Source organism: Chrysochloris asiatica, unplaced genomic scaffold, assembly GCF_000296735.1.
Source record: "Chrysochloris asiatica unplaced genomic scaffold, ChrAsi1.0 scaffold00302, whole genome shotgun sequence".
NCBI classification, from domain to species: Eukaryota; Metazoa; Chordata; class Mammalia; order Afrosoricida; family Chrysochloridae; genus Chrysochloris; species Chrysochloris asiatica.
The window spans coordinates 567,742-577,617 of NW_006408820.1; the positions used below are offsets into that span (position 1 = coordinate 567,742).

The 9,876-nt window shown below is 41.3% G+C and overlaps 1 protein-coding gene across 1 annotated transcript in view; it reads right to left on the reverse strand.

Moving 5' to 3' along the window:
• Positions 1 to 9,876, reverse strand: part of CASQ2 (calsequestrin 2 (cardiac muscle)) — a 117,297-nt gene that overhangs the window by 40,039 nt on the left and 67,382 nt on the right. The window contains exons 6-7 of the mRNA XM_006874796.1: positions 3,881 to 4,011; positions 2,504 to 2,549 (exon numbers count right to left, since the gene is read on the reverse strand). Of these exons, the coding sequence (XP_006874858.1) occupies positions 2,504 to 2,549; positions 3,881 to 4,011 (177 nt within the window). The remainder of the gene's footprint in view (positions 1 to 2,503; positions 2,550 to 3,880; positions 4,012 to 9,876) is intronic.

The following is a 9,876-nucleotide window of genomic DNA, read 5'->3' on the forward strand; positions in this document are numbered from 1 at the left end:
GATTGCATTTCAATGTAAAGAAAACAAAAATCCTCACCACTGGATCAATCAATAAACAACATTCTTATCATTGGAGAAAAGATAGACGTTGTCAAGGACTTCATTCTTCTTGGATCAACTATCAACACTCACGGAAGCAGCCGGCAAGAAATCAAACAACGTATTGCTTTAGGCAAATCTGCTGCACAAGAACTTTTTAAAGGGTTGAAGAGCAGAGATGTCAGTTTGAAGACTAAGGTAGGCCTGACCCAGGCCATTGTATTTCCAATAACCTTATATTGGTGCAAAAGCTGGACAGTTAATAAGAAAGACTGTAGAAGAATTAATGATTTTGAGTTATGGTGTTGGAGGAGAATATTGAAAGTGCCAAAAGAAACAACAGATCTGTGATGGATGAAAAGCAGCCAGAGAGGGAGGAGCTGAGAACTATGGATTCATGGAAAGAGAGGGTCTGAGAGCTGGCGGCCAGGAGGCAGACTTGCAGAATGTGCCTTTTAGTGGTATAAATTATTGTATATGTCTTAGTGTTAAAAGAAAATAACAGAGCTAAAATGAATAGAGAGAAATACTGTTAACTGATGGTACATGTAGGGGATTATAATCATTGTAATCAAACAAGGTGTATGATTTGTTGAATGTAAAACTGATGATCTACCCTGTAAACTTTCACTCAATGCACAATGAAACATTGGTGGTGGGGGGGGGGAGGGGGGAAGTGCATGACAAAGCCAAGGCCATACAATAGTAAGATATGGGGCATTTAGGTGAAGAAATCACCCAAGTGCCCCGGGTGTTACTATTGTGTGACCTTGGTTTTATCATGCACTCTTTCTTTGTTGTTGTTATGTGCTGTGGAGTCGGTTCCAACTCATAGGGACCCTGTACAGGGTTTCCAAGGCTGCAAATCCTTATGGGAGAAGTAAGCCTCATCTTTCTCCCGCAGAACTGCTGGTAGTTTTGAACTGCTGACCCTGAGGTTCACAGCCTGATTTGTAACCACTATGCTACCAGAGCTCCTTACATAGACTTTTTTCCTCAACTGTTTGAGGTGAATTTATTGGCGTCCTGGTGTGGTGCTGTAGGATAACTACTCAACTGCTAACTGCAATGTTGGCGGCTCAAATCCACTTGTCGCTCCTTGGAAACCCTATACAGGGTCACTATGAGTTGAAATTGACTCGACAGCACTTAACAGCAACATGTGAAGATATAACTGGAATTCTTTGTAATATTTTTCCAAGTCTGAAATAATTTCAAAGTAGAAAGGAATATCATTTTTAAAGCACCGTCATAACCCATTGTCATTATTATTATTATTATTTAACATTTATGACAAGCTTTTAAAGGTTAATTTTTTGAATAGTTTAAATGTTAAGAAAATATGTGTCTGTTGTGCTGGATTGTTCTTGTGAAATGTTTGCACAATCTTCAGACATTCAGCCAAGTTCCATACCAGTAAGACAAGAGATATCAAGTTACTCTACCTTTCTGTGCACCCCTCACTTCCGACTCTGAAGTAAAGAATTAATAAACAAGTAAATGCTTCTCTGCCATTCCCTTGCCCTGTTTCCACCAAATGGTGCCTTGTGGAGATATGGTCCACTCTAGGCAGACAAATCATAAAGAACATGAGATTTGGTGCCAGGTGACCTAAATTTAGGTACCAAGAAGAAATGCTCACTAGCTATATGGCCTTGAGTAATGTACTGAGCCCATTAAGATAATTTCCCCATTTGTAAAATGGGGCTAAAATAATACTTGTTCTGGGTCATTTGCTAGAGCATTGAAAGGTCCAAGTAGAAGGATATGTGAAATGCTTTGAAAATATTCTACAGACTTTGGTGGCTGTTGATTTATGGGATTTTGAATAAAGCTTGCATGTGTGTGGAGAGGTGGTGCCGTTTTCTCTAAGGCCCACTTTCTAATAGTATTTGATTCCCTGACATACTGTTCTGTGACATAGATCTACAGAACAAGTAATACATCTGCCTTCTAGGGCCTTGAGTAGATATTTTTTTAAAAACAGCTACTGTTCATTAATTGAGCATCTTCCATGACTTGGGGTGCCTTTAAAAAGCACCAGTCTTAGATGGGGATACTAAAGTCCAGAAAGACCATGTAATTTGATATAGGACACAAACCTAGCAAGGTGGACAATTTCAGATTTGAGCTCAAGTCTCTATGACTCCAGAGCCTGAACTCCTACCATGTGACCCTGGGTCTCTGGTAGCCAATGAATGGAAGCTAGTAGTCACTTTGAGAAATAAATGCAGATGTGGAAAATTTTTGCTTATAGATATTATCAAAGAGGCTTAAGTTGGATCCATTGATAATTTGGTTTTAATTGAATGTGCTGTTGTCTGTGTTTCACTTATACATCCATACATTCACCCTTGCGAAACAAGACTTAGTTTAAGTTGAAGGACTTAGTTAAAAAGACACCCCTGTTGAAGAATATACATATTCATCTCCACAAGACAGAAAGGTTTTGCTATTTTCTTACCCATGTTTCAAACATATCTTCTGGGCGAAGGCGACGTAAAGTAGGTCTGAAAACAAAAGAGGAGTTTCTTTAGCAAGCATCACATGGCAAACATTGCAACCTCAGCTCAGCGATATGAAAAATGAGATGTTGGCTTGTTTGCAGGAGCATGAACTACTCTGGAATCTGCTTCTTCCTTTAGGAGGCGGAGCTACTCTCTCCTATTTATTTCACAGAGAAGTGGGCCTACTAACCATACCAGCCTAAGGACTTCCTTTCTTCAGCATTTTCATAGAACAAGGCTTATTAAGTCTAATGTAAAATGTAGGTTGGAGAGCACAGCATCAGCTCATTCCCAGGGCAAGAAGCCATTTCATTCCTCACAGTACCACGTCTAAGTGTCCAGAGCAGGTCCAGAATGAGGAGGCCTGAGAGAAAAGGAAGCTTTGGTGATCCCAGCCCAGAACTGTAGAAATCTATCATCAAGGTCATCAGGGGAGCAAACAGGATCTATCTCTTGTCCATTTTGTTCTGAATGTTGGCAAATGGTGCCAGACAGTCAGAAGACATTGTACGGACTGACTTTGGTGGTGATGGAATCTTATGTTTTGGGTTCAAGGAACATAACTGTGTATGTGTGAGGGAGTGAATGTACTTACTACTCTGCTCTATGTTCTGAGATTGTCCGTCTAAAATTGAGATTGGCAAACTATAGCTCATGGTCAGTATCTCCTGTAAAAACTTTATAAATAAAGCCTTTTTGGAAGACAGCCACATCCATTTGCATACATATTATCTATGGTTGCTTCCATGCTACCTGAATAGTTGCATCAGGAACCATTTGGTCTAAGAAGCATGAAATATTCACTATCTGACTCTATAGAAACGGAGTTTGTTAGAGCTACTTTAAGTGATATAAAACATTCCTTCCCCTCCCAGAATTTCTCTGTATAGAATATTTATCTTTAGTTAAGTGACTTAACTTCTCTGATATGAATTCCTTCATCTATAAAATAGAAGTAGCAATAATTACTCAATGAAGTTTAAGATTAGATAAAGCATGTAGCATGGTACTTGGCATAAGGAAGCCATCTCTAATTATCATGATTATAGAATTTTACCTATCTCTCCATGTGACTCCACCTATGAAACTGAAGGGATTTGCTGATGGGAGGATGTCTTCTAACCATGGATGCAAGCTTACGTCCATATTCCAAAGATGTAACTATATTCATTGTCAATGTATCAATGAACAAAGAAGCTTCACTACTAAATACAGTTCTGTTGGGAGTCTGATTGAAGACTGCCAATCTTGATGGGTCTGCCATGTTAGGACTGAGATCTCCTCTATTCCCCACACCCTGGACCAGCCTAGCTTTTGCAGGACATTTTGGGTACCTTTGGTGTTCCTTCACAAACTCCACGAGTTCCTCTTCTGTGTAAGGTTTGTCAGGAATGACAATGGGCTCATCCATGAATGGCTCGTAGAAATCAACCTCATTCATCTTCAGAGACAGTTTCTTTGCAACCTATAAAAATTAGAGATGAGACAATCATTTATTTGAATGTTAGTTTAGAGTAGTAACTCAGTAAAGTGTGTGTGAGTTTTCTGGCCAAGCCATGAGAATGCATGCACAGTTTTAACTTAATCATTGAGGTGACAGAATGCATAATCTAAGGCTTAGGATGGAATGACTTTTGTGATCAAAGCAGGTCAGGAAGGACAAAAAGTCCTAACAGGCAAATAAAGTCTAAGCAAGGTGTGGCCTTGTGGGTTTAAGGTCAGTAGTTCAAGCTAACCAGCTGCTCCTCAGAAACCCTATACAGGGTCGATATGGGTTGGAACTGACTCAATGGCACTTAACAACAACAACAACAAGGGCAGGGAACAATTGAAATGGAAAGTGGGCCATTTAATTCTGTTATCACTGTCATTCCATTGCATTTGACAGGATTGAAGGAAGAAGCAAATGATATCAGAGCATGCTCAGTGTTCTGGGATGTGGTGCCAGGCTTTCAGAAGACTGTAATTCAAAGAAGAATTGGCATATGAACCAATTTTGATAGAACAGGTACTAAACTATTATAAATGCATAAATGCAGAGGCTAAACCATTAACGTGCCCTTGATCAGCTCATAAATGCTAATTGTTGTTTAGGTTGAAGTTCCTGCCCTAGGGTTAAGTATTCTAGTGCTGGGCCTGCTTGGTGGTTTGTCAGGCCCTGGGAACTGCTCCATTTGCAGCTGAACAACTTTTGTTATTAGTCATAAGGTGACCAACAGCTTCAGTTTGTCCAGAACTGAGGGGTTTACTGGGACACAAGAGTTGCTAAAACCAGGCAACTCTCAGGGAAACCAAGACCAGTTGGTCACCCTACCATAGACAAAAGACTTGGGAAACCAACCATAGCAGGACGACATTTCTTCTCTTGAATAAATTGGCCCAGCATCCTGTTGTCAGGGCAAAGTTCTTGCTGTGTTTGCCTGTGGGGCCACTGAACTCTGTTTGTGAAATGATGTGAGAAGCCTGGAATGTGCAAAGCTCTATAGAAAGCCAAATGTCATTCTTTTCTAGGTCAGAGCTGTGGTCCAAGAGAGCACAGGCAAGAACAGTGGTTCCCTTGAAACTCAAGAGGGCTTGCCTAAGCGCTAAAACTTTGTGGTTGGTAACCAGGGATGCTGTGGCCCAGGGCTGCTGTGGCTAATTGGGAAAGGGAGAAGCTGGGTGTTACACAAGCAGTTACACAAAGAGCCCATACTGAGGCAACTGGTGTTGGTTATCAATTCCAAGTCTCAAACCCCACCAGCTGCTCCTTGAAAACTCTATACAGGGTTGCTAAAGTCAGAACTGACTTGACAGCACTTAGTAACAACAACAACATCTTCCAAAAAAAGGAGCCCTGATAGTGCAGTGGTTAAGTGCTTGAATCCACCAGCTGGTCTGTGGGTGGAAGAAGAGACAATCTGTGTCTGTAAAGATTTACAACCTGGGAAACCCTATGGGGCAGTTCTTCTCTGCCCTGTAGGGTGGCTATGAGTTGTAACCAACTCAATGGCAATGGGTTTATTAACTTACTTTTTTATTTATCTTCTGAAAGACATTTTTATATGCAATATGTTAGAGAAAGAAACTCTATCAACCAATTCAGAGCTAAAGAAATTAGGATGATGTTAAGAGCTAGAGTCAGGCAAAGATTTTATTGTCATATTGATTATATTTTGAGAGATGGAAGGTATAGTTTTGGGGGGTGATTTCCCTTATATTTTTCTCACTTCTATGGTTTGGGAGTAATGATGGTGATGGGGTGTAGAGCAAGAAGCAATAAATCTACTACCAGGTTCTATGGTAGTAAGACAGTTTTTTGCAAAGTCATAGTCTATCACAGAATGAGCTTCCAAATGACACTGGATTTTAGTTTTTTGAATTTACTTACTATGTATTCTAGGAACCATGGATCTTGTATGAAGTGAGAGTGGAGGTGACCAGATGACCAAAATCAGTCATAGTAGCAAACACATGGAGTGTTCACTAGATGCCAGGCACTGTTGCAAAGCATTTGAAGAGGGTGTTAAGACTGATGATCTAAAGATCCCTGGTTTGATCCTGAGTTTTGCCAGTGAATTTGGTGATCCCAAATGAGCACCTTTGCTATGGAGTCCTGCTGTGGCACTGTGGGCTAATGTGCTGGACTGCAAAGTTGGTTTTAACCCACAAGGTGGGTGGTTTAAGCTCACCAACCACTCCTTGGAAACCCTATACAGAGTAGCTATGGGTTAGAACTGAGTTGCCCGACACTGAACAACAACAGTTTTTCTTTAGTCCATATTTAGATTACATTAGATAAGAAGTATTATTATGCTTTGTTTACAAGTGATGAACCTGAAACACATTTTGGGTAAGTAATTAACTTGAGGGGCTAGAACCGTTAGTAATCCAATCCCAGGCAGTGGAATGTTCTCAGTGAACAATTACCCTGAATTCTAATTTTCCTATCATTTGAGAATTACCTTCTTCTTGACACTATAAAGAAATGAATAGATGTCCCAATAAATATCACATTGGCACTGCACCACGCTTTAGTGAGATGTGCCCTTGTTTCTTTCTTTTTTTTTTCAATGTTTTATTGTGAATTAGTGATAGTTTACATGGGAGAACATCAGTCTTACATTCATTCTATCGTATATCGTCTCATTGCCATGGTTACAATCCCCTCCATGCAATTCTTCCCCATACCCCCCAGGTCTTCAGCACACAGTCGCTCTCCCTCTCTGGATCTAAAGTCTCCAGCTGCTCCATCGCTCCACATCATCATCTCTGGCTCCATTTCAGGCATCACTGCTTCTCTGGGTAGGGTCCCGCTCTCTGCTCTTCTCCCTTGATGGTCCTAGGGACCTCCGCTCCTAGACTGAAAAGTTAATCACTCCCCTTCTTGCTATAAAACATCCACCTTTACATTTCCGACCCTCACAAACAGTCCTGATAACAATTATTCACTATTGTATCACAAGAGACCCATCTGCATTTCATTGCATCAGCCCCGCCTAGTCAGATTGAATACTACTCACTGGAGATTCTACCTTCCTCCAGGCCCTCTGGATCTAGGTTCCCTCTTGAAAGCTTGTAAGCCAGTCACTTCTTGCCTTTGTAGCCCCCCACCCCCATTTTGGGTAGCCAATGTCCAAGTTGCCCATCCCTGCCTACTCTGTGTGTGGAGGGGGTGGGGATGATTCTTGCTGTAAGGACTTGTTCCCTCTTTTGAGCTACTGCTTCCATAGGCGTAGGCCAAGTTCATCAAATTGTATGAGAATATATATATATATTTTTCCTCTTCTTTTTACTTCTAGTTGAGCCAGGATAAGTGGGTATTATCTTCAAGTGTGGGTGTTCTTATGCATATGCCCTCTCTTCTTATCAGCTGGACGCTTCACTCTCCACTCTAGTCCTCTGTGGCTATGTCACTGACTCTGGGCCCAAGAATCCCCAGGTCTTGCCACACTGCTGGCTAACCATGTCTTCACCCGGGTTCACAGAAGTCTATTGAATGTTGTAGGGCTTAGCTCACCACTTCATTGCTGTTTTTCCCTCACTTCCCCTTATCGGTGTCGAGCATGGTCACCAATCACAGCGCGTATTCCCGTTGAGTCTTAGTCTTGGAAGTGGGTTTGCACTGAGGGAACCCGACTACTTGCCTTGATGTTTCTTAGGCAAGCAAGTTGCTTGTTTTTGTAGTAACAGTCGGTCTGCCTATGTTGTTTTGTATTGTGTCCTTGTTTCTTGTAAGACAAACTTTTATCAGTTCATCCCCCATCACTAACCAAAACCCAAACTCCCTGTGTGGAATGGATTCTAACTCATAGTGACACTGTATAGGGTTCCCAAGGCCATACATTTTTATGGAGCAGTTGGTGGGTTTCAACTGCTGACCTTGTTGTTAGCAACCCAATGCCTAGCTCATAGTACCCCTAGGCAACTCCTCGCACTCCCACCATCCACTCAAACTCTAGAAAAATTTACTGCCATCAAGTTGATTCTGACTCAGAGCCACCTGTGTAGACTTTCTAAAGCTGTAAATCTTTATGTGAACAGAAAGCTTCATTTCTCTCCTAAGGAGCAGCTGGTGGGTTTGGACTGCTGGCCTTGAGGTTAGCAGTCCAGTACTTAGACACAGCGTCATCACAGATAGCTATAATTGTGGTTTCCTGAAGGTGAAAAGGAACCCTTCAGAGTCCTATGTTAAGGTACTCTATGTTCAGAGTCTGAATATCGGTGTCTGGGCCCACAATACTAAATCCACTCATGAGAATTGACTTGTCATGTCCTTGAGCTTCAGCCTTGAACACCCTGCATAAAGTTTCCAGAGACTCTTCACCCTCCATATCACTCCAGAGTGTCCTCCATTCGTATCTCAGAAGATCCCTTTCTTTCATCCTTTTAATTGTGTCTTGAATGGTCGGGAACTGAAGTGAGTGACTGAAGGAGATTGGATAGATTGAAGCATTTGTTCATTCTGTTATTCCATAAATATTTGCTAGGGCCCACTCTCTCCAAATCGGTGTTTTAGGAGCAACCACAGCTCATTACAAGGATAATTATATTACCATTATGCAGGGAGAGATTGTACAATAGAAAGCTGAATAACTAGTTGCCATCAAGTCAAATCCAACTCATGGAGACCCCATGTGTTTCAGAGTAGAACTGCACTCCATTGAGTTTTCAAGACTGACATTTTGGAAGCAAATGACCAGATAACCCAGGGTTCTAAATTCATATAAATGAGTTCTTGTGTGTATGTTGTGTGTGTGTGAGAGAGAGCCCCTGGGTGGTGCAAACGGCTAAGTGTTTACCTACTAACTAAAAAGCTGGCAGTTCATGCCTCCCAGAAATGTCTTGGAAGGAAGGCTTAGTGATCTACTCCTGAAGAATCAGTGGCTGAAAACCCTATGAAATGTAGTTCTACTATCAAATGGAGGCAATAGCCATGAGTTGGGATTGACTTCACACCAACTGGTTTGGCTTGATGTTGGTATGTGTGTACATTTGTGCATTTATCTAGCTGAGAAAGGAAGATAACTACAAAGGCCATTTCCTGACATTTGCATATATATGCATGTATGTATATCTGCATGTGTATGTATTTTTGATACATAAGGGTTTTCGATAAGTTAGTAGGCAATTTCAGCTATTGCAAGTGAAACCAACTCAAAGTGAATTTAGGATTTCTTGATATTTATTGTCTTCATCAATTCTGTTTAGATGATCTCACTCCCCTTGGTATTTAATGTGGTCCAAAAGACACAATAATTTTGTTTTTCACTGTTTGTTGAGATAGAGATAGGAATGGGCCAGTGGGTTTCATGGCATAATGAAAGTTGACAAAAATCAAGCTGCAGGCTGCAACAGAGAGGATGCCATCTTTGACCTGATCTTCTCTTACTCTGGTTCCTTCCTCACAGAGGCTGGGCCCTTGTGTGAGGTGACTTAGAACCAGTAACATTAGATTGCTACTGAATCTAAACCTCTGTGCCCAGAAAAATTACTAAGGGAGCTTCTTGAAACTCGAATTCTGGGCCACGTCAAACCCTAAAAACCAAATTTCCAGGGATGAGACCCAGGTCTCCATGATTTTATAAGCTCTTTTGAGGACACCAGTATAAAAAACTGACTCTCCGATTTACATCAGCAACGTTGACTTCTCATCCTCTTTACATTTCTCCAACTCATATATATATTGATATGTTTACTTATTGTTGCTGTTGTTGTTAGGTGCCCTAGAGTCGGTTCTGACCACAGTGACCCTATGCACAACGGAAAGGAACATCGCCAATTCCTGCACCATCCTCACATTGCTGCTGTGCTTTAGACTACTGTTCCTGCCACAATGACAATCCATCTC